Raw genomic sequence first — 26,852 nt, forward strand, 5'->3', positions numbered from 1 at the left:
GATTCCTCCAACATGGTCTAAGTTCATTGACCCTAAATGACCTTTGACCTTGGTCATGTGACATGAAACTCTAATAGGATGTTCAGTAATACTTGATTAACCTTATGGCCAAGTTTTATTAACTAGGTCCATATACTTTCTAAGTTATGGCGTCATTTCAAAAACTTAACCTCAGGTTAAGATTTGATGTTGACGCCGCCGCCGCCGCCGCCGCCGCCGCCGCCGTCGCCGCCGCCGTCGCCGTCGCCGTCGGAAAAGCGGCGCCTATAGTCTCACTTTGCTTCGCAGGTGAGACAAAAATTGAAATATTGTATATTTAAAAAAAAAGTGAGTGGGATAGTGAGGGACATCATCGACTCTCTCATTTGCATGTCACTGACTTGTTCATATCACTATTTCGTAAAAAAAAATAAGCGAAATTTTACAATGTCATAACTTTTTTACTTTACATCCTATTTGGATGAAATTTTCAGCATTATACTTCTTGGATAGAAGACATTAAACAATAACGGGAAATGTCAAAATGGGGGAAAAACATTTAATAGGTAATAGGGACTAATGGTGAAATCTATTCTAATCTTTCTCCTCATTTTGTACATATTTTATCTTTTTCAGGTGTATAATAATTTTCGTTTACTTTTAGGTAACATTTGTACAGTATCATATTTCATTTATTTTGTTATTTTCCATTTTCCATAGTTAATTATGATTATTTCATTATTTGATTTTTAATATTAGTATTTATGCTCTATTCTTTGTTTATATTTGAATATGTCACCATATTTGATAGTTGTGTTTGTTTACGAAGGGCCCCAACGAAAACCAGCTTGTTGTTGATTGGGCTACCCTTCTTTTAAATATTTTAAATAAATAATTTTTTTCTTTCTTGATTTAAATAAAAAAAATTCTGAGGTGGACTTGACCTTTAACATTAAAGAAGTCACATTCTTGAAGATTACTTGCATGTTTGATCCGTAATTTGATGAACTTTTGATCTTAATTAGGAAATCAAAGTTCAAAAGCTTACAGAGATAGGCCTTAATCAAGTGTTATGAGCCATAAAAAATAAGGTTCATGTTTATGTTATGCCATGGACCTATTATAGGTCCACGGTTATGATAACAGGGGTTTTAGTAAGGTGGGTGTGAAAGGGGTGGTGTTAGTCGTGGACCCTATATTCTTGTGCTCTCCGATTCCTTTATCCAAAGGGAATGTTTTATTTACCCAGGGTAGCCACTTCAGTTGAAAACTGCTCTACTAGTAGGCCCTGCATAACATAATATAACCCTCCTCCAATCTTAATGCTGAGCGCCTCGCAAGGTCTTTTTTATAAGTCTTTGGTACGACTCGGCCGAGGATCGAACCCACGACCTCCCTTTCACGAGTCGGACGCTCTACCACTGAGCCACCATGCCCCGTTTACGTCTAAGGGCAATTCACAGAGGGGGGTGGCATGTACAATCAACCCCCCCCCCCATTTTTCTAGACAGAAACGACATTTTTATCATCACATCATTAATACTATTGTTTATGAGTGGATTGATCTTTAAATTTAGACAAAGTGCTTAAATGATATTGGCCCAATGCGGTGTTCTAAATGTACAAAATTTCTCGGGAGGTCGCTCCGCTCAATCTAATTTTACAAGATTTTGGCCATGACAAATCCCTATACCAGTACGTTTAGCTTATTGCAAAGGTTATATCGCTGAATCATGATAGTATGGTTATAATACATGTACGTCCATTTATGAACTGTATGATACCAATAACTTTGATTTAAAGAGAAACGGTCAAAACATCCTTTGAATACACTGGCGTTGATATTTCAGGGGGGGGGTCATATCGATCATAGCATCTTTTTGGAAGCGGTGGATAATTTGTATTTAAAAAAAATAATGATTTAATTTTCATTTTTGAGCTGTTCTCATGTTTTTTTGTTTTTTTGGGGGGGGGTCATATTGTGGCCTGTGATGACCTATAATCATTTCATACAGCACCCTTAGTCACAGTGACGTACAGATGGTGGGGGGCTTGGGCCCCCCCCCCCCAATTTTAATCGACCAAAGAAACTCGCGACTTCTTCTTTTTTTTCTTTTAATTTTGCCCGGGAAGCCATATCTGCGACCCCTAATTTTTGGGCTCATTACACCACTGCTTAGTCCCGATATGCATGATCCTGTTTTTATTTATTCTCATCTCACCTTTAACCATGCAGTGATCAAATGAGTTTTTATTGAACAAAATCTGCTCAACTCTTATTTGCTCTTTATTTCTCTTTCCTTTTCTTTTAAAGATTAAATTATTATTACCCTTATCATACTCTGTTAATGCATTTCATTTTAAACAACTGAAGCAACTTTTTCCAAGACTCACTCGCTGCATGTCTCCAATAATTACACATCCCTTAGAAGACGATTTTAGTCATTGTAATTCATTAATTTGTATACCAGCAAATCCTTTACAATAAATCCATGGAAAAATATCTTTCTAATCCTTGTAGTACTATGTACACATTTACAGTATATACGTAGGGGAAGGCGGGGTAAGTTGAGCATAGGGGCAAGTTGAGCTACCACCCCCAGGCCAATAATGAACCAGTCAGACATTTTGGTGGTGTCATGCATTGATGACCCATTACATAACCTTCAACCCCACCAAATTGTTTTTAACTTAGAAACAAAAAGTACCTTTTTTTAGTGGGAAAAATACTAATTTCAGCCAAAAAAGTAAAAAAAGGGTGTGAAATAGATAGGCGTTTTTAAGCCACACAATCTTAAAATATAATAAAGAAATAAGAACAATATTGTTAGTCCAGGTATGGATTCTCATTCTTGTCAGTCTTTTACACGATGGATGCATAAGAAATGTGTGGATGCGAACATATCGCATTAAGTCCGGACTGGGGTAATTTGAGCCCCAGAACATGGAGCAAGTTGAGCCATTGTAATTCTTATGGTAATGTATAAAAAAAAAACCTTAAAAAGCCATTGATATGCATGCAGAAAGGAGCAAATTAACATGACAATTCTTTAACTTTTAAAGGATATTAGTACTTATAGAGAATTAGCAAGTGAAAACTTTAAATAAAAAATTGATATGCTGGTTCTTCGACCCACATACATTTTATACATAGCTTTTTTGCTTAACTTGGCCCAGAAGGTGGCACAACTTACCCCACAGATGGGGCAAGTTGAGCCACTTGACATCGTTTTTTTTTTCAAAGGTCATAATAACTTTCAGTGTGGGGGTAGAAAGTTATATATAGTGAAAAATCTTTCCCAAGAATCAAATTTAAAGACAAGGTACGTAATACTACAATATTATAAGTCATATCGATTCTAACATGCAAAATGCAAAAAGTGTCACAACTTACCCCGCCTTCCCCTATACAATACCCGTGATGTGATAATAATACCGAATACCGAAAACTCGCCACTCCGGGGGTGCGGATGTAACTTTGACAAGCAAAAAAGGGGGTCACTACATAAAGGTCATTTTGGTGCCGAGAAATTTGACAAGCAAAAAAAGTGCCACTAAAAGTGAAGGTTATGTTGGTCTTGAGAAATTTGACGAGCAAGAAAAAAAGGGTTTCTGGACAAAATGAAGTTCATTTTAGTTAAATTTCGTCACACCTACTAGAATTCCATGGGGTGCCGTCTATAATATATAATATACGCAGCACCAAAGAAAATCTTGAGGCACTCTTCAGCATCCCCGCTTCCCAGCGCCAAGGCAGGCCCCTGGGAACCATTTTTTGTTTAACAGGGGTGATGATGTAAATTTTATAAGCAACAAAAAAATTGGGGGGGGGGGGTCGCTAAACAATAAAGGTTATTTTGGTCCCAAGAAATTTGACAAGCAAAAAAAAAATGAAGGTTATTTTGAATCCATAACATTATACGTTCCCGGGACTGAAGTGGGTGCAGTTAGACGGTTTTGTTACATAATGTACTTGCCGCAATCGTCATACAACAAATATTCATGTGAAAATGATATGTACAAAAAGAAAAACAATTCAGTGTAATTTGACAAGGGCAAAATAGAGTTAACACAATTATACAGATAATTGAAGGAAAAATCTTTATTTTTCTAAAATATTTTACTGTTTAATGAAATTAACGTTCTTTGGTTTCACCATATTATTACTACCCATTGAGTACAAATTGTAAAATAATCTTTGACTAAAATCATTACTTAGCATGGCCTTACACAGGAATTTTTTGTTGGGGGCAGGACGTGTAAACTTTTTGTTTACTAAAGAACTCTTATGCAAGGGAGTAAAGCTACAGAGCTTGTCATTTGGGGCACTTTTGCATTTTGTAATGTGAAATTGAAGGATTTCATGCATAACTTTAGTGACTTCTGTGAAAATTTTCAGTAAAAAAAAATGTAAGTCTTCCACACAAAAAAATGGGGGGGGGGGGCAACTCCCCCCCTCCCCTGTGTATGGCCAAGCTAATAAGCAATAAACACTTTTTACTCGTTCGGTACGTTAAAGCTAAACTAAAATACACAAAGACAATAACAAAACACCGAATTTGATGTCCAACACCATATTTCTAATCTTGATAATAGCATGGACCTAATTTAATAGGTCCATGATAATAGCAGGCATGATTGTGCTGTTAAAGGATAGGTTATCAATGAAATGTGTGTATCACCTAAGGCAAGCTTAAAGAATAAAACATTCTTTTTCAAATTGAATACACATTAATCATTATGGCTTAGCGTGGGAACAAGTTTTGAAGAGGGTGTGTTAGTTTTGAAAAACCAAAATGACAGCCACTTTTTTTTTTAATGTCCAAAATCATCAAAATGAAGGAGATTTGGGTCGAAATTAATTAAAAAAAAAGGTTTTGGCTCCAAAAATGAAGGTGATTTTGGTCAAATGTATACATTTTAGCATACTAACCCAATTTCTAAGGGTGCAGCCGATATGGTGTATAAAATATGCAGGACCCTCTGAAAAAATATAAGTGGGTGCGTCAGCACCCCGCTTCCCTGGGCCATGATGAATCTTATATTTTACCAAGACAATAAATAGGCAAGTAAACATGACACTCGGCTCTGCGATAAATCTTGGCCAAGGGCAATTCTCTCTGGATGAAATCAGTTTTATTAATCTTTTTTTTTTTACTTGTTATTTAGAATCTGGTACACTGGCGCACAGATGGGGGTCTTGGTGGCCAAGGACCCACCCTGCCCCAAATTTCTCCACCAAGGAAAAAAAATTATAAAAGAAATGAAAAAGAAAGGGAAATGGGAAATATACTATTTTCTGAATAAAAATATGTTTTCTCAAAATCTATCACAATTTTTGTTATATCAGAAACTTCTTGCTTGCTTTGATCGCTCATCGTATTTTGGAAAATTGGCCCAATACACTGAATGTGGCCCAACAAAAATTTTGGGTCATTACGCCACTGAGGTGGTGATGTTACAAAAATATCTCTGGTAAAAAATTAAAATATAGAAAAAAAGAATGATGACCAAGAAAAGAAGGAAGAGGACATGAAAAGGAGAAGAATACAAAGAAAAAGAATACATAAAGAAATACATAAAGAAAGACGAATAAGTGGATTTACAAACAAGAAACAGATAAACATAAAGAAGTACATCAGAAAAGAAATAAAAATCATTATTTGAGAGCTCAAGCATTTATCTGACATATTCACATACAGTTAAAACAAAATATACTCTTGTAGTACTGACAATATTTGTAAAGGCCTCTGCACACTGTTCCATGAACCGATTTTAGAACAAATCATATTCTGAATATGTGAATGAAAAGTATCTTTCTATTTAAGGTTCAATTAACTGTAAGAATACTAATATAACAAATTTGGAGGATTAGAAGCCTTTATTTTTTAGTACATACCAAAATAGTGTCAAATCAAAAGCCAATCGTACGATTGCTATGGCATTATTACGACTAGTAGATATTAAATCTGATTTTTTTCTAAAAATTATGATAGCATAGTTGCAGATTTGAACATAGGTATGAGGTATTCATACAATGATTTAGAACATTACACAGTGAGATATTCCAAGTCTCAATATCAGTATCAAATTCTACTAGGTTTTATTCCAAAGTCGAAGACCAATCGTACGGTGTGCTGTCGCCTTTAGACATAATAATCAACCATTCATCTTACCTACACCACACCATTGTCAATTCAGAATAGTGACATTGATAAGTGAAATGATAATTATAATCAATCAACTTTTTTTTTTTACTTAAGAAATTACTTACACACAATACATTCTGCAACCTAAAATACATGTACACAGTATTTCTATTTGAAGTACATTTAAATTTGCAAGCCATATACATATACATGTGTTAAATTTCATTAAAACATAACATACAAAATATATTAATGAACCCACTCCAAAATGTCAAGTATAAGTGTACAGTTTGTACAAATAATAAGAATGAAGATTTCTTCTCTTACAGAATGCTGCTTAAAAACTCAGTTAATTTTTGGTAGGAAATAAAAACCCATTTGTCACAGTATTTTGTAAGACTGCCAAATCTCGGATGACAAGGGTTGGTTGTTGTTGTGTTGTTGGTTTTTTTTTGGGGGGGGCGGGGGCTGCTCATCTAGTTGAATACTAAAGGCAACTTGTCAAGTCTCTGCCATGTCTTCTATCAGGAATCCTGCTATTAGGTTGCTGCACATCTTCATTGCAGCTTTCCTGCAGTCCCCATTGTTTTGTCTATGGCAACTCTGTGCAGGAGTTGTAATGAAGAGCCACTTTCCAGGATTCCTGCAGTCCCCTTTGTTTTGTCTACAGGAACTGTGCAGGAGTTGTAATGAAAAACCACTTTCAGGATTCCTGCAAGAAAACATGCAGCTCTGACTATTGACAAGATTGCTAAGCTAATGAGAGGCAAAATATAGTCAACTATTAACTCTTACAATCTTGGTTGGAACTGCATGTACACATGCAGACTCAAATACTCTGTTGTTATTTGCCAATACCACAATATTACCGATGGACATCACTTTGACAAAAGTCCCAGTTCACATCTGAAAAACAAACTGAAATCAAGGACTGAAGATATTCACTGGAAACTGATTTTTAAAGAATGCATCATGGATAAAGAGTTTGTATCACCATAAGAAAAAGCAAAAAGAGACATTTTTGAAGTCAGTCCATCAAAGGGAAAGTTGTTCACATGTGACATCACACATCCTTGTCGCATTGCCAATGGGAGGATCTCCATAGCATTATTTCTCAAATTGTTCTCAAACTTTCTTTGTTCTTATTCTTTGATTTTTCTGTTTCGACACAAGCCTTCTTGTTCCAAAGGTTTCATTCCCCTTTAACCCTAATACTTTCAGGGGAAGGGGGGGGGGGCACTACACCCACATAAACGCATCTGAAAACTTTTTTACAAAAACAAAGAAATACATAAGAAAATTGAAAAACAATAAACTGCATATAGGAAATAATTACCACGACCTATCTTTTCCTTTCAGGAATTGATGAGAGAGTTACATGTATGAAAGACATTTGTACCAAAAAATTGTTATTCCTTCGGCTTTATTTAGGTAAATGAGAAATACCAAAATCTATGATTTCTTGCAAGACTTATTTAAATAAAAAAAAATATAAAAGAAATTTTGTAAATTTAGCTATTCAACTTTGTAGATAATATAATTCTTAACCCTTGAGCAAAATTTTGAGGCAATCGGGCAACTCATGGCCAAGATCGGGGGGGGGGGGGGGCATAATGGCTCCTCCCGGTAATAACAAGCTTTGAAATACCCTGACAGTATTAAGGTTAAGTGTATCTCATAAAATCTATGATCCTTTAACACCACAGAGGGGAACAGGAAGGTCTTCATACACAAGCAGCAATGTGATTGTTGAAAAAAAACAATATAATTTGAGAAGAAACAAAACAATGCCTTGATTTGAAAACATGAGTTGTTCTACTGTATCCCAGTAGATGATAGCAATAATGCACTATGGATGATGAACAGAAAATATTGCAACAAGGAAAACATCAATAGCAATCTAAGAACATTAAAGAAGTATATATCATTACCCCCGAGTGTCAGATTCCTGTTTACCCATACACAATGCATACTCATCCCTGTAGAATGTCCTTCTTTTCTACTTAACCTTAAAGTAACATAAATAGATTTTGTTGCATGAAAATGTGCTGTACTGAATCCAATGCAAAGCATTAGACTGCAATAAATGATTTTGAAATTAAGTAGTTTATACACAAATATTCTTTGGTTACTTACACACATCTGTCTCTGGAAGTTTCAAATACAAATATTCAAACATTTCAAATCAAATAATGTACTGTATGTATATATCTTGACATAATAAAAATGTATCCACAATAAAAGATGTTCACAAGAATGGAAGACATCATAAGGGAATAACTTATTTGAATTCATGCCATTGAATTAGTTGAGTGCAAATATTATAGGATGGAATTCTAGTATGCCAACAGGTGAGCATGACGATCATAACATGTTTACTACTATCCTATACATTGCTTGTCACTCAAAATCATTGTACAAGTAAAGAGGCCTGAAAAATTATTTGAATATATTATTTTCAAAGAAAAACCAAGTGGAGGGCCTCTGGCAATCTCGCCTGCATTATCCAATTCACGATAGCAGCAGTGCTGACTATAGAATATTTATTTACAAAAAACACATTATTCCTCTGACTATGGTCATGTGACCTGAAACTCGTACATGATATTCACTGATACTTGATTACGCGTATGTCCAAGTTTCATGAACTAGATCCATTAACTATCAAAGTTATGGCAATTCAACAAATACCCCCAACACGGTGAAAGTTCATTGGTCATGACCGATGACCTTGGTCATGTGACCTGGAACTTGGCAGAATGTTCGGTAATACTCAACTATCTACCCGTATGTCCAATTTTCATAAACTAGTTCTGTATACTTTTGAAGTTATGACATGAAAAAAACTTAACCTTGGGTTAAGATTTCTATGTTGACTTCCCCTACATGGTATTGAGTTCATTAATCCTAAATGACCTTTGACCTGGGTCATGTGACCTAAAACTCAGATAGGACGTTCAGTAATGCCTGATTACCTTTCGCTCTAAGTTTCATGAACTAGGTCTATATGCTAAGTAATGATGACATTTCAAAAACTTAACCTGAGGTTGAGATATCAATGTTGACAATGCCGCCGCCACCACAAAAGCGGTGCCTGTAGTCTCACTCTGCTACGCAGGCGAGACAAAAATGATACAATGAAATGACGAAAATGGTATTAAATTGATCAAATGATCAAAAGTGCATTGTTATTTCAGAATTCCATAACAATGTTTCTCCTATAATAGAATTCCTACACATTATGAATTGCGATTCAAGAATCCAAAAGGCATAATAAAGCAGAATACCACTTCAATATGAAAGATTTGCAGTTTAAATTATTTTTCAACAATTGTGAGGGTTTTGTTTTTTAAAGGAAAAACTTGACACAGGTGTATCATACACAGCAACACATAAATGTATGTAAAACCTGGGGGGTGTTTCACAAAGATTTAAGTATGACTTAGAGTCGCACTTTGATGCCAATGTGCACATGATATGCAATGCGCAATGTGATTGATAGATACGCAGAATTGCGCATACCGTGCACATGAAAGATGTGAAAGACCCCCTTGATTCCAATTATTTAATTTCATTAAGTACTTAATAAAGGTCAAGTTCACCAAAACAACAATGATTTGAATAGAGAAAAATCAAACAAGCAAATTGCTGACAATTTAATAAAATTCAGTTTTTTAATGAGAAAATTGTGACATTTCACTAATTTTCACAAAAACACTCTTCACAGGTGATATTCATATAAATGTGCTGATTTTGTCACCCACCTACAATTTCTTTAGGCTTTTATACTTTGAATTATAGAATATCTTTAGAGTTAACAATATGGAAGCCCTTCATTGAATCAAAATATATTACAAAAATGACAATTAAACATATTTATTGAAGAACCAGGCCTTGTTTTGAATTATTATGAGGCAAAATATAAAATGTGTCATATATCAATAAATCACAAAAGAAATTGTGAGTGGATGATGTTGTTGAATCTCTGATTTGCATACAGACCAGGATGGCTGTTTTATTAAAGTAACTGAAACTTTCTTATTTTACATCTGATTTTAATGAAAATTTCAGTGTTGTGCCCATTTGATCTTCCTCTGTTCATTAAAATCAGCTCTTGTTGGGGGTAGACTTTGTCCTTACAATTCAAAGAAATTATTTGTTACTACTAAATTTCAAGGAAAGAAACATTCATAAATTTGAATCAATAAGTATAGAGGTATATCATATTCTTTTTGGTTTTCACATCATAGGCTTCAAGGAATGTAGCATTAAAAAAAAACTCTCAATAAGTACATTCATTAAGGAATAAGAAGGTACATGTAGCTCAATCAGATATTGCTTTACTTAGAATGCTGTAAAATCAAATATATTGCAACAAATTAGTACATATACACATGGGCCTACCACAGTAGTACCAAGCCCATGATCTACCTGAACGTGAACAGATTATCATACAGACTTATGAATAATACAATTTGACAAATCAAATATCAATAAATCAGGAACCTACATGTATGGCACACAGACAACTACCTTTTTAATTGTATAAAAAAACTATTGTCTAGTTCAAATGAACTTGATGTCTGTGTCGTTCGTTATTTTTACATTAGGATATTTTCTCATTTTCTTTCGACTAAAACTCTTTACGTAGCATGTCATAAGAGTGGCATGAAGACAACTTACACTGAGACTGAATTGGTTTTTATTGGCAGAAATGTTCTCTCTAGCAAATCCTCTGGAAAGATTAATCGAGGGAAGCTATTCAAGTGGGAATCTTCTTCATAAAGAGTTCTTTTGATCCCATTCCAAAGTACGTCATAAACTGTCTGGCATAGGCTCGCAGCACAATAATGCAAATATGCTGGCTGGAACTTCATAATATGGCAATTGTCAAAATACCACTTTTTATTCTTCAAATTATGCTAACATATAAAAAAGGAGCATTAGCTCAGGGAGGGAGGGGTGGATGTGAATGTTGACTCTTTATGACCCTTACTTTTAAATTAATATTTAATTTCCACACAGATTTTGAAGATATTGAAACCGCCAATTGCTCAATACAATATCACCAAAGGTGATATATCTATTCATTCAAGTTTCTTTCCATATCATGTTGATATCATCACTCCGACAGCGGGCAGCCTCAGACCAACATACATGGAATCAAACAAAATATACCATAGTCCAGCATGGCCCCTGCATAGGGAACCTTTCCCAAAGCCTACCATAGAGGGAGACTCACAAGCCCGCCCATCAAGCGCCCACCTACAACAATTTAGAACTGGACCATATTGTAGGTGGGTAATGGGGGAAGATTGGTGCTGAGTGGGCGATCTTATGTGTAGGGCTGTTCACTCTCTGAGTGAGATATACGTTTTGCACCCATCGATAGGTTTGTTTGTCAGCTCCGTCTTTAGGCCAAACCTTTGACCCGGTACCAGTTGAAAGGTGAATCGGCGAAGAAGCTTGGCAAGAATAACTCGTGTCTCCATCTACAGAGGATAAAATGCAGAGAAAAGTGTCTGCATTGGAATTGTCGTACAAACATGAGAATAATTGATACTGGCTTGATGATGGTGAAAGTGTAGGATGACAGTGATTCATGGTCACAAGTTGGTCACATGATAAAGGATGGTGTCCCATCAATCATCAATCGCAGCAATGGAACCTTTTGTTTTTTGCTGATCGCACTGTGACATAGTTCGAGGATGTGCAAAATGAAAGTCATTTGCCACTGATTTTTATTTTTTGTTGCATCATTCTTCATGACAATCAGTGACAATTGCACAAGGACTTAATGTCTCGAAAATGATTGTTTGCCCATCACCTTCACCAATCAATGGTGATTATTTGCTACCATCACATCTATTCTATTTGACACTTTCAAGACAACAGTATACACAATGCAAATTAATGACCATAATGGATAGAAATACTTTGTTTGCCTTTAAGCTACCAACCAGGAAACATAGCCTAGCTTACCATTGCGCCCTGCAGTCCTTCCCTCCCACAACTCCTACACAAGGATTAACATGCAAATCAATTACAATATAATGATGGTGAAGATGATGATGATATTGATGATGATGATGGTGGCCATGTTGATGATGATGATGATGATGATGGTGGTGGCCATATTGATGATGATGATGGTAATGATGGTGATTATAATGATGATGGTGATGGAGATGATGATGGTGGTGGCCATGTTGATGATGATGATGGAGATGATGGTGATGGAGATGATGATGATGGTGATAGAGATGATGATGGTGGTGGCCATGTTTTTAATGATGATGATGGTGGTGATGATGGTGATGATGGTGATGATGATGATGATGATGATAATGATAATGGTGTTGATGATTAATGATAACAATGATGTTGTTGGATGATCATGACAACAATTACAATTTATAATGATGTTAAGATAATAGTGATGATGATGGGTCTGATGTCACTGCTAATGATTTACTTCTAATTTCTCTCCTCTACATTTGAACTATTAATAAGACATAAATGCGCAAAAAAAATAAAGCTTACCATTGCCATTGGCTGACCAATACACGTCCTTTGACCCAGTGAGAATGGGAAGTATGCATATAGGTGACGAGGCCTAGATGAAAGGAGAAAAAAATATCTGTAGTAAGAAAAGACAAACTGCTCCATCATCATCACTGGCAAGCTGAAATACAGTTTCTCCCTAACCAACAAGGGGGGGGGGTCAAATTGTCCTTCCCTCTATTAGGTATAATAATAATAATAATGGTATATTTACCAAGGGTAGCCACTTCAGTTCTGAAAACTTGTCCCAGCGGGCGCTGCTATTATTATTGTTGAACAAGTACAGCCTATGATGTAGTCACTCACATCATAACCCAGCTAATCTAGGCTAGGCTAGGTGCAAAATGCTTTTTGAGGAATTATTTCCTGCTGGTACCCATTTACCTCACCTGGGTTGAGTGCAGCACAGTGTGGATAAATTTCTTTTTGAAGGAAAACACGCCACATTTGCAGACCATTATGATATGCCCATAACAAGTAGTTTCTTTCAAGTCTTGTGCATCTTTTACGACCACGTTTATGATCATTTGGTAATCAAATAAAAAAATCTACATTTGGGCAATTCAAAGCAAAAGTGGATATTTTCCAAATATTTATATTGGTTCTATATTGGTTCTATTTTAAATCTCAATCAAAATTTCTATTAAAACTCATATGGGATTTAAAATGAATTGAATTGCATTGAATTGGATTTCATAAAAACAAAAGAACATAATTACCCACAATTTTTTTCTTATGCATCTGCTTACAGGAGAACCCAAACCATACAAAATATTTTACACATGGGATTGGAATACATATTTTGTTTTCACTTCATTTCAATTTAACAGAAAACTATTGCTTGTTTTGTAAAATTTTCTTTTGGATGATCTGAAGGTCATCATTTTACATCATATCAAAAGAAAATTATTTTAAAATATAAGTTCATTTATGTTGCTCGTGTGAATATTTCAGATGTCACTCCGTAATCATCACTCCGAAACCGGGTATGGGTTTATGTTTTAAGTTGTAATTAATGAAGAAATACACAAATCTTTTTATGTAATGCAGCACATTAAAGCTAGAACAACATAGAATGGTGATAGCCATTTAAAGTTCAGAGTTTAAGCAATATGTTTTCTCCTCAAATATGCATGTCTATTTTATGTCACTCTGTAATCATGATTATGAATATTCATATCTCATTAATTCAGTGGATCAAATTAACAAATGTTTTTATTTTGAAAAGTGGGTTTCATCAACTACTGTCAGATACCATTTCTTTGCAAATAACTATTCAAATATGGGTGATATCTTTGTTTGAATGCTAAAAACTTGTTTCTGAATGTCACTCCGTAACCGTTTTCCAAGAATTTGTGTACAACCAAATGGCAATTCTGTAAAATGACAGAAAACACTGCTAATTCCAAATTTGCACTTGCATTATAATTCATCATCATTAATAACTGATAGAATCAAATTCTGGAACACATTTAGTGATAAAATAAAAAGATGTATAAATGAATGAATTGAAAACCTACAAATTTGACAAAACAAATGTTACTAAAAGAATACATGAAAGGTTTTATTTGTTTGGAATGTTTTTTTCATAAAGTTGTTGCAAAGGATTTGGTATTTCGCACTTGATATATCATATCCCACAAAATGGTATTGTTGATGATAAAAATGAAATGGCGACACCCTTTACACTTGTCTAGATATCTATGCATAGAAATATCAATGTAAAACAGGAAAGCGAGGAACAAAGGAAGAGAAAGTTATGTATAGACAGAAAGAAGAGATATGGAGGTAGGGGAGAGGGGTAAGGATCAGCAAAGAGGATTTGCAGACTTACTTTTCATCTGAGGATTTAAATCGTTCTGGTCTGAATTCATCAGGATCATCAAAATATAACTCCATCTTACCCATGATAAAATTATTCACCTGAAATAAACAGTATTTTGTTATATATTTAGTTATTTACAAGTCACTTAATTTTCACTTTAAAAGTGAAAATTGAGTGTCTTGATTCTTACATAAAATTATGCTAAAAAGTTAGTGGACCCCACTCCAAAATGCAGTCCTTCATGCTGAGTGTTGAATGTAGATAACACTATAATGTTTGGCGAGCCCAGTGAAAGAAACTTTAATGAATGTAATATGTTATGACCTGACTTCATAATTAACCATTTAAAACATGGCAGAACTTCAAATATATTTTTATTTTCTGGCAGGGTTCACTAAGTTTTGAGCACCATATATATATATATGGTGTATATCTGTCCATAATTCAACCAACCTGTATGTAACTCATGTTAATAGAAATCAATATCCTATAGCTCATTGCTGTTCTAAATAGAATCATAGTAATTACTGTACATTAACGTTTAACAGATTTGAAAGATTGGCACAAAAACTATTCATCCAATCTTTTAAGAAATAACTGAAACCAACAAAAATCAATTTAATTGTGCATAATCCATCAATCTATCCATTGACTTCTAAAGCATCAATCCATCAATTCTTCCTTCAACCAATAAATCCATTTAACCATCCTACAATCTATTCATCCTCACGTTCTTCCTATTAATCCACCCTCCATTAATCAGCCATTCCATTCATCTTTCCATCCATTCATCATTCCTTCCAGGTGTCCACCAATCAAATCATCTGCTCATGCAATAATCCATTCTTCATCCATACATCCTTATATCCATCCATACATGTATATCTGTCTATCCATCCCTCCAATCATTTCTTCATTAGACCTATAATAACCCTGGTTCCCTTTGGTAAGGTATATATACACAGCATTCTACATGTATCTCATGGTCCATAAGAATAATTCATCCATCTATCTAACCATCCACCCACCCGTCCATCCATACATCCATCCATCCATCCATCCATCTATCCATCCATCCATCCATCCATCCATCTATCCATCCATCCATCCATGTATCCATCTATCCATCCATCCATCCATCCAACCATACATCTATCCATCTATCTATCCATCCAACCATACATCCATCCATGTATCCATCCATCCATCCATGTATCCATCTATCCATCCATCCATCCATATATCCATCCATCCAACCATACATCTATCCATCCATCCATCCAACCATACATCCATCCATCTATCCCTCCATCCATCAATCTTGTCAATCCATCCCTTCATTAGACCTACCCTAACTCTGGTTCCTTTTGGTAAGGTATATCCACAGCATTCTATCTCATGGGCTAATACTCTTGAAGCACCACTCACTGGAGGAAACTGTCGCATTGATTCTTTCATCACCTTCAAAACAATTTGAAGAAAAAAAAATCGTTTTAATGAACAGGATCAAAGACACTGCAAGGTGAAGACTGGATACTCAATATAGCACGTAATGAAAAACTTGGGAAGAGCACCGGACAGCACTGCATAAGTTTGCATTTGCATCATGTATTGAACATAGGGGGACATGATATGAGGGTTGAAGGAGGGGGCAATTTTGACATTTTAGAATTTGTTTTCTCTTCAACAAATGCTAGAAAAAATGTGGAGTGGATATATTTAGAGACTCGTGGGAAAGGGGTGGTGAAATTATTCTTATGCACTGTCCCCTGTGCCCTCTTCATCACCCCATATGTTTTATACACAACTGCGTGTCAATGTGCGAAAGTTTTGGTTACTCAACACTTCCCCCTGATCGGAATTTAAAGAAGACACACAAAAGTATCAAAGGCCATTAAGAAAGGCACTGAGACCAATCAACAGCTCATTCAAAACTTTAAAGGTTGTGAGTTAATTCAAGCCCTGCTTATCTATCTTTCATCTCATTTAATATAAATCTTGTAGAATAGTCCATGCAATGACAGCATTTAGATTAAGCATCACTATTCTGGGTCAGCATTACAACTTGAAAAACTACATACCCCCAGCACCATCCACATCTATGGTGAGCAGAGGCATAAACATATGAGGAGTCTTACCAACATCAAATATTCCAGCTTTGCCAGATCACTGTATTCTACATACGCACGGTCACCTAGTACTTCCTCTAACTCAACTAAAATCCTGCAACAAAGAATCATATGGAGTAAACTTTAATATTCCCCAAGTAGAACATTCACCAAAGTCAAAGCAAATGTTGAGACCAGAAGAAGAAAACACATTTTATGATAACCTCTTCTAAGTCACACAGATTCATGTCCCAGTAGATTCGACTTCATAGGTATAAACAAAATCTAGTGTATATTTGATGATAAAAAACTATAAATTGAATAAAGTTACACTATTGGTAATTCTACATCCCATCAGCAGTCAAACAATATTTTACACTACAAACTATCTGACATTTCAAATAACAAAAGAAATGTAAAGAAGCAAACACATGACACAGTTGGCATTCTCTTTTTTTTCGGGGGGGGGGGGGGGGACGCTACCCATTATATGAAAATTGTTTTGTAAAATTAAGCAAATTTAACCCCAAGAGTACAAATGGCAGGTGATGGTAAGTTGGTTCTATGTTTGTATAATTAATCCAAAATACAATACACAGGGAGCGCCTTATCCTTTCATAGTCATGCACAGACAGCACTCCCCCCCCCCCCCCCCCGACTTCAACGCCTCCTCTGAAATAATCCAGTCATCTTATACTTAGAAGTGCCAAAAAGATGTTATTTCACAGTGCTTTTTTCATGACATTTTTAGTTGTATGCTCGTCTGATTCTCCTTTGTACACAAGAATGAAATTAATTCATTTTTGGTGTGACTACACTATGCATGTAGGTAATATGTCTTTACAATTCTCATAAACAATGACTAGACATCATTTATGTTTCAATGTAGTTACCACTTGTACTCACTTTTTCAAGACATCTGGATGTCTGCATATTTGTTGCAGTGTAAAAGATAAATGATTTCCTGTAGTTTCCTGACCTGCATGGAAAGATTGAATAGTAGGCATTTCATACAACACTGTGCATTACAGATGACCACAAATGAGTTCATGAAGTGACCTTTGACATCATAAATGACCACCATACACTGATGGGAATACATGTAGTTCAAGATTTGATTAACAGCTTCACATGAGAGCTCATTTATGCACATAAGTTCTCAGAATAATGAAATGGAAGATGCCGTTGGAGGAAAAGAGTTGGGCTGATGATGGTGGATGCACTGAAACATACAAAAGCGGAAAGAGGGGTCAGATTACAGTCCCCAGTTTTCCATCATATGGAAAATTGAAAAATTACAGAAGACAAAATTCAGAGAAAACAATGTCTTTCAAGCTAATAAACTAATAAATTAATCAGTGTGGTTTGTGCTGTACAATTTGAATATGAAAACAGTAGAACACAGAAGAACACATTGACATTTTATTTAAAAATAAAAGAAAACCATGGCCTGTGGGTAAGGGTTTTTGCTGTGAGTCAGAGGTTAATCCAGCTACTCATGTTCAAGTGGACAAAAGCCGTTCTTAAATTCTATAGTTCCCACTATTAATTTTTTTTCTTTATTTTTGCTTTTAATTGCTGTTCTTTTGTTCTACCAATCTACCGAATTGGTTTGATCTTGAGATCTTTGTTTTCCAATCTCAAAAGTTGATTGGAAGATATTGTTTTGTTTTATCATCAGTAATGAATGTAAAAAGGGAGTAGCCTAGATAGGCCAATGGCTTTTTGTTACTCCCTCACATCCCATTCATATACTTCATGTTTTATCTTCAGTTGTTAATTTTGTCTAAATTGTACAACTGTCATTGTTGTTTTTACTCTATTGATTAACTCACTATGTGTTGTACCCTGTTTTAAGAGATGTGAAATAAACGAGTTTGAATTGAATTTGAGTTTGAATTAATCATTCTTGAAAGAGCTTCAAGATTCTTCTCACCTGCAATGAAAAACGTGACAAACTCATCAATCATTTCCTCTAAACCAAAGACCTGATCTCCTTTGAGTTCTTCAGAAGCATCTAGAAGGTATGTGAGAATGTCCCGAGGGACGTCATCTCCGCGAGCTCTGGCTTCTTTTCGTTGTAGGATACAGTCACGACCAATCTGACGAAGTAGACGGCAAGCATCCCTTGACTCCTCACGGAAAGTCCTGGCATTGGATGTTAGGTTAAACTGAAGGAAATAGAATACCATATTAATAGAAAATAGTAGTAGTAGAAGTAGTAGTAACAATCCAGTTACAGCATGATATTCCCCTCTGAAAAAAATCTGAAAAATAGCCAAGGGTCTTTAAGTCACCGCCGAAGACAAGGTTACCAGCTCTTGCATAATAAAGAAATTGAAAATGATTTTTTCGAGGCGAGTCTGCATGGTAGTTTTATCATTTGACTTTAAAAAGGAGTAAAAACAGCATGAGAATGTTCTTGGGCAAAGGATTTCACATAAAAATGAATAAAATTAAATAATCTGAAAAAAAATTATTTAAAAAAATCAGAATTCTGATTTAAATCTAGCTTAATCTCTAAGGGAGTCCCCGGATTCACCTTAACAATCACCAAAATGACCCTCAGCCCCTCCCTCTAATTTACTCTATTCAGTGCATCCTTCCCCCCCCCCCTCCCCCTCAACCCAACGCCCCTACTATTCTCCCCCACTTGCTTCTTTCATGTCTTCAAAATAAGCTGAAATTATTAAGGCTATAAATAAAAAAAAATCTGAAATCAGCTAAAAATCTGAACTCTCACACCCCTGTTGTATATAGCCTTGCTCTGCCATGAGGGCGAGACAAATAATGGATGGATGAACAAAAAGGTTGATTATTTTATGGAGCTGCCTAGACTTATCGCCATATCAAATCAACAATTATACACAACAGGAAAAGCTGTTGAAAATAAATCAAGACAAAGAAGATAATTTGGCCTTTATATTATAAAGGATAAGGTCCTAGTCGAATGTGAGCATTACAGTATATCAGTGAATGAATATTGCTAGACTCCTGCAAAATAAAAGGGCCTATTAAAAGAAATCAAATTTCTATAAAATCCAGTTAATTCGTTTTTCCCCGAAATCCTTTAACAGCAGTAAATGCATAGTATAGTGTATCAGGTACCCTATACTGTACTATGTAAATATATAGTAGTGGTACATCAGCAGGCCAATTAGTAACTGAATAAAATATTTAGAACAGTAGCGAAAATAAAATAAAAAATAAAATTTGTCTGAGAATCTTACCGAGTACCACGGATCAAGAAGTGATTTCTGCAAGCCTTGGAGGGCTTTAGTAGCAGCTTTTGGAAAAGGACAGTTAGCATCTTCAAGAATGTCAAGCTCAAGACCAAAACCAACCTGTACAAAATTACAATGAAATTCAAAATGATAATCTTAAATGTACTGAAATTGGAGTTATTCAGTGCTTCAATTTCAGGACTACATTAAAATAATTATCTTTATTCTGTCGTAGAAGTGAGTTTATTTACATGATTACATACGAGTGAGTTTTATTTCATGATTACGTATCATCTTTAACAGGGGACTTCACATATATATAAACAAGGCAAACGCCAAGCGTTGTCTCGCCTGCATATTGCAGTCATGAAGAGACTGCATGTCAAAACTATAGGTCATGTCATTAATGGAACAAACAGATGCAAAAAGCATCCGAACATACAGTACCAGTCAGATATCTTTAATACCTGTTTTGAAGCTATAGAAAGTTATTGTGTGTACAATACAGCACAGTGCCAGTCATGGAAAGTTCACTGACCTTTGACCTTAATCAAATTCAACCCTCATTCGAACTTGACCTGCACCTTCAATAGATGGAACTCTTGTATGAATTTGGCACTCCTACCTCGAAGATATAGAAAGTGATTGTGTGTACAGCACAGCACAGTGCCAGTCATGGAAAGTTCATTGACCTTTGACCTTATTCAAATTCGGCTCACATTTGAACTTGACCTGCACCTTCAAGAGATGGATCTCTATTATGAATTTGGCGATCTCACCTCGAAGCTATAGAAAGTTATTGGGTGTACAACACAACACAGTGCCAGTCATGGAAAGTTCATTGACCTTTAACCTTATTTAAATTCGACTCATATTCAAACTTGAACTGTGCCTTCAGGAGATGGACCTCTGGTATGAATTTGGTGATCCCACCTCGAAGATATAGAAAGTTATTATGTGTACAACATAGCATAGTGCCAGTTATGGAAAGTTCATTGACATTTGACCTTATTCAAATTTGACTCATATTCAAACTTGACCTGTGCCTTTAGGAGATGGACCTTTGGTATGAATTTGGTGATCCCACCTCGAAGCTATAGAAAGTTATTGGGTGTACAACACAATTGTGCCAGTCATGGAAAGTTCATTGACCTTTGACCTTATTCAAATTTGACTCATATTCAAACTTGACCTGTGCCTTCAGGAGATGGACCTCTGGTATGAATTTGGTGATCCCACCTCAAAGATATAGAAAGTTATTGGGTGTACAACATAGCACAGTGCCAGTCATGGAAAGTTCATTGACCTTTGACCTTATTCAAATTTGACTCATATTTGAACTTGACCTGTGCCTTCAGGAGATGGACCTCTGGTATGAATTTGGTGATCCCACCTCAAAGCTATAGAAAGTTATTGGGTGTACAACACAATTGTGCCAGTCATGGAAAGTTCATTGACCTTTGACCTTATTCAAATTTGACTCATATTCGAACTTGACTTGTTCCTTCAGGAGATGGACCTCTGGTATAAATTTGGTGATCCCACCTCGAAGATATAAAAGTTATTGGGTGTACAACACAATTGTTGACGACAACGACGACCACGCCGCCGACGCCAGAAATAGTGATACCTATGTCTCGCTCCGCTACGCAGGCGAGACAAAAATGATGGTCTTTTAAACTGACATTTTAACTGATTTGACTGAACTTTATCTTTATTGCGATCATTTTAAGCTTACATTTCATGATTTCACACAAAGGTGAATGGGTAAATCATCCAGAAATTTTTATTTGATAACAATCGACTTTGATTTTAAAGACTTTTTCATGAAATCACTGTTTGCTGCAATTCCAAATAACTCAAGTCCTTTTGCAAGGCATTTATCTACATTTGCCACTCTCAACCCAGGTGTAGTAAATTGGAACCAATAGGATAAAATTCCTTGAATACATGAGTGCCCAGCTAAAGCCGGAGTTATAATGACATTATCATGTTAAGCATGGCCGGCTGGGATGACTATTTTCGGAACTGAAGAGGCTACCCTGGGTAAATACATGACTTTATTATTAATTTTAAACAGTCAAGTTCTACTTTCAGGAAACTATTGACACTGTATTTTTGTTTTTATCAAGTTAAACACTTCTCCCTACCTTACCAATGACATCTAGAGTAATCATGTTAAATTTATCTCCCATGGCAACCACAGTCTCACCATCAGACCTCTTCATCAGGTCCTGGACTAGCTGATCGGCACTTTCATTAAAGATGTTCATTAATCCCTTTAGGTATCTGCATGTAAATCAACATATCTTGTTTGTTTTATTCTACATTCCAACAATATACACAGAGTAACATTTTACATCGTATAAAATGAACATAGGAAAACAAACTACATGTAGGTCGATGTAAAGGGTACTACATTTATTTCATATTCTTAAATTATGTAATTATACTCGTTAACAGCCAAAGTGACCACCATGGTTTCACAAAATATTATTCAACGAATGGTTTGTAGCCTAAGTATTCACTGTATGATAATTCCACAAAGACTAAAAATATCTTCCATATGAGTGAGTATATACAATGTATTTGAGGATACCACTATTGATAGATACACAACAATGATTGGTATGGTATTGGAGGGGCTTAACCCTCAATAGACTGGGCTATTTCGACGCCTAAGGTAGCTTGTCAAAAGTCCATGCACCGTTCTTCATCGTTCTTCCCGCATCCGGGTTTTCGCTTCGGCTTTCCCGCCCAACGTTCCCTTCTCTTCAAAGGAACGGTCGCCATCAAAGGCCCTTTGATGCCACCGTTCTTTTGTTCGTCTTTCCTGCAAGTCTTAATTTCTGTCGAAAGGCCGAAGAATCTATTCTAAATAGCTCCCTCTACGACCAAAACAAATGTGTGCCTTCATCATGTTCATATTGACTGTTGGATCGAGATTTCGCGTCACTGTTCTGAACTGTGGTTCGCATCTATAATGGAAGTTCTGGTGCATTCATAAAGCCACGGTAGCTTAATCAAAAATCACGCACATGTCATAAATCGTTACTGATCTTACGAATTTGCTGCAATAAACATGAAAACCTCTTTTTTGCAATTGGAAGAGAGTCAATTCATGATGTTTTAGGTGGGAAAATAAGATTCCACATATTTTCGTTTCGTAGGCCCAAGCCATTCGTAGAATTCACGTCGACTTAGAATATTAATTATTACTCGCATCTCAAACAAGTGTCGAGAGCCCCCCCCCCCTCCAAAAAAAACCGAAGGAAATAGAATGATAAAATAAATATGACCGGAACAGCTTGAAACTATTAGGCATAGATAGATCAAAGATTTATTGGAAACTGTTTTAAATAGTTTCTTAAAATTTTTGACGGGCAACAATTTCCCCAGGATAACATATTGTCTCTTAATTTTCTTTATCTCCATGTTGTAAAGAAGCGGGACCAAAAGAGATTGTGAAAAGAGGAAAAAGAAAACTAAGAAGTCAAAGGGAGAGGAAAGGAAGGGGAAATAGAGAGAAATAAGAAAATAATATTGGGATGGAAAAGAGGAAGGGTGAGAAAAAAAATGGAGGAAATACAGTTGAAAGAGTGGGAAAAAACTCGGAAATTTGAGAGGGGTTCTCCAGATAAGCGATTCCATGTCCCTCGACGTCACTGTCCGATTGTGTTAAAAACGACTGTCATCGATTAATATTAATCTTTTTTTTTTCGTTGTTTGACCAAATGCGTGCGCATCCCGATTGCTGCCTCTGCATCGAAATCAATATTCATGAGAAAGCAGAGTTGTGTTCTCGCAGAATTCGTGATCAGGTGGGGGGGGGGGTTAAAAACATTTTCCCCAAAATTCATGACTTGCGTCTTCGGAATGAGAGTACGCATGCGCGTGGACTGGATATTTACAAAATAGTGGTCGTCTATTTGAATATTGTATGCCATGAATGAATCAGCATCCTCAAATTTCCGGTACCTTTCTACTCCCCCCCCCCCCCCATTATGAGAGGCACAATTAAAATTTGTAATGCAAAATGCAGCCAAAACAGAAGAGTGCCCCCCCCCCCTTGAAAGCGAACCTAATTTTTCCCCCTGTCATGGATCCGCCCCCGACCTTTAGACATTATGTTGTATAGACCCAATTCTTGGTTGGATTTACATTTACATAGGGCCCGCCCCCCCCTATTGGCGGAGCAAAAAAAAGGGGAAAGAAAGAAAAAGAGAGGAGAAAAAGAAGGGGAAACATAAGAGGAGGAAGGCGAGTGAATAAGATGAGGCGAAGACTTAGAAAATAACTTTAATAATCATTACGCTACTGGGACAACCAATTCAAAGAAATAAACAAATATCAACCTTGGGCGGCCGATCGGGGAAAATATGGGTGAAAAATGAAATCACCCTCCCCCTATTGGCGGAGGCTGGATCCACCCCTGATTTAGATTTACATTTTATTCACACTATCGATCCCCTCTCGGGGCATGAGTGTACAACATAAAAACATATAACAGACTAAAGTATAACTTCATTTAATTGGTTTAACGTATTAAACGTAATGTTCGGAATTAAAGATAAATACCAATTGTGGTAACGATCAGAAAATTAGTTCGATCAGAATGCAATGAATTTTACCAACGAAGTGTTTGTTTGTATAAATGAAAAATATTTGCCAAATAGCCCTGTGAAAGAAAATCGTAAAAGTGCTGAGAAATGAGCGATATAAGCACAGAATTCCATCAAATGTCAGGTATTTTTGAGGCAATATTATAACACACTGTACCACGTATGCTTTAAAAAAAAAAAAAAAACAAGTACACACCTAGTTACAAATAATGCGTGAAGCATTTCCATTTATTTGAATGCAGGATAAAAGAGCACAGGTGTCGTAGCCGGGGATCGAACCCCGGACTTTCCATGTATAGCCAGGCGCCTTAGACCACTCGGCCACGGCACCCTCACATGTTTTAGCGATCATCAGAATTATCGATATTGAGCGGCGAAAAAAAAAAAAAAAAAAAAAAAAAAAAAAGATTTCATTATTCTACAAAGATAAGTGCAGGCGAGGATCCAGGAGGGGTCCGAGCCGGCCCCGGCCCCCCTATTTTTTGACAACCTGCAGAAAAAAAGCGTTTCTTGATAGAAACTACGAAAAGCAGGAAGAAAAGTAAGAAAGAGCTATTATACCCATGATGTGTAATTTACAGCCTCGTAACGGCCGGCCCGACCCCGAAAGGAAACAAGAAAAAGTTGAGGGGAAGAATTGGAAAACAGACTTTATATAAAAAAATTTCGCTCGCGCTTCGCGCTCGCATTAACTGTGTAATGAATCCCATTCAAGAGGATTAAATGGCACTTTATATATCCAGTTCTGAAATAAATTTGCACACAATATTTTAGCTCACGCATCAAGCTTTCATTTTTTTGTTTGATTTACACAAATTGTTATATCAAAATTTTCATCTCGCGCTGCGCGCTCGCATTGTTTTATTTGTGAGTAACCTATCCTCTTTGGTCTTTCCAAAATTTGTCAAAATGCTCCTGTATCATGTCAGTTTATCAAAAAATTAAGCTCGTGCTTCGCGCTTGCATTTAATTGTTTGAGACATGCAAACAAGCTTGTTCTTTAATTTTGAATAAAAACGCACTTAGACCGTCCAGTTTTCAGGACGGAATATCACTCATTATTTAATTGGTGATACTTGTATCCTCTTCACTAATCACTAAAAACAGTCCTAATTGAGTCCCTTAATTTTCACGTTTCGGCTCGCGCTTCGCGCTCGCATTGTTTAGTTGGATACTTATCTTTGTTCATTATTATAAAAACTGCTCAGAATCTTCGAATTTTTTGCACGCGCTCGCATTTTATATTATGACCACATGAGATACCTTATCTTGTTTATAACAATAAAAACTAACATTTACTTAAAACTTCAGTCTTCAGTTAGGACTACCCCCTGAAAAACCAACAAAAATAGAATTATGGCGGCCAATCGAGAAAAATTTTGCTGAAAATATTTATCGGCCCCCCTATTGGCGAAAGCTGGATCCGCCCCTGAAGTGCACATTAATGTACTAGATCTAGATTTATGATAAATATTTCGTATCGAAATCTTCATGTAATCATATTTAAAATTGCTCCTGATATCTTGTGCTGTTCATGGTCTATAACCTCCCATAGTTATCGATATCGTCATCACCGCTGTTACTATCGCAATCATCTTCATTTCTCTATTATAAGTATTATCTTCGTTAACATTTCTATTATTTCATTATAATTTCATCTTCATGAATCGATGGGGTGGGAGGAGGAGGAGAAGACTGAGAATTACCAAGGAGAAGCAGACGTACATGTAGAATGGGGGAGCAGTAAAAAGGGATGATAATAATAATGAGAGATGAGGAAGGATACGGAGAGGAAAAACAAAGATAGAGAAAAAAAAGGAGATGCAAGAAGAAAAAGAAGAAGAACGAAGAAAAAGCAGTAGGAGACGTATAAGAAGAGCAGGTGGGCAGAAGAACAAGAAGAGAGAGGAGACGTAGAAAAGGGGGAGGAGGGAAAAGAAAGAAGCAGCAGAAAAGAATGAGGTGGAGAAAAAAGAATAATGAAAGACGACTAAGGATATGAAGAAGAAATAAAGATAAAGAAAAGGAGAAGGAGTAAGAAGAGTAGATGAAGAAGGGGGCGAAGGATGAGAACAAGAAGAATAATAAGGTGGAAAAGAAGAATAACGACGGAGAAACAGAAGAAATAGAAGAGGGGGGGGGGGGTGAGTTTGTTCTAAAGTAAAATCAATGTGAGTAGAATTAAATTAATGTTTTTATCTATATTGCAGTGATTACATCATTACAATACTAGGATGCCATTATGTTCAATAATTTAAGCTTCAAAATTCTGTACTTCACGGGTGAAGATATGGGGCCGTAAGCTGCAGGGAGATATGTAGAGTGATATATTAGCATTAGATCATTACTCTAAAATAGATGGAACGTGATTATTTATTTAT

At 36.0% G+C, this 26,852-nt stretch overlaps 1 protein-coding gene across 1 annotated transcript in view; it reads right to left on the reverse strand.

Moving 5' to 3' along the window:
- Positions 1-10,021: 10,021 nt before the first annotated feature.
- Positions 10,022-26,852, reverse strand: part of LOC121413733 (cholesterol 24-hydroxylase-like) — a 50,918-nt gene continuing 34,087 nt past the window's right edge. The window contains exons 5-13 of the mRNA XM_041606697.1: positions 22,000-22,138; positions 19,856-19,969; positions 18,562-18,796; positions 17,532-17,604; positions 16,656-16,740; positions 15,868-15,978; positions 14,527-14,615; positions 12,672-12,744; positions 10,022-11,620 (exon numbers count right to left, since the gene is read on the reverse strand). Of these exons, the coding sequence (XP_041462631.1) occupies positions 11,480-11,620; positions 12,672-12,744; positions 14,527-14,615; positions 15,868-15,978; positions 16,656-16,740; positions 17,532-17,604; positions 18,562-18,796; positions 19,856-19,969; positions 22,000-22,138 (1,060 nt within the window). The 3' untranslated portion in view covers positions 10,022-11,479. The remainder of the gene's footprint in view (positions 11,621-12,671; positions 12,745-14,526; positions 14,616-15,867; positions 15,979-16,655; positions 16,741-17,531; positions 17,605-18,561; positions 18,797-19,855; positions 19,970-21,999; positions 22,139-26,852) is intronic.

Source organism: Lytechinus variegatus, chromosome 1 (assembly GCF_018143015.1).
Source record: "Lytechinus variegatus isolate NC3 chromosome 1, Lvar_3.0, whole genome shotgun sequence".
Taxonomy (NCBI): domain Eukaryota; kingdom Metazoa; phylum Echinodermata; class Echinoidea; order Temnopleuroida; family Toxopneustidae; genus Lytechinus; species Lytechinus variegatus.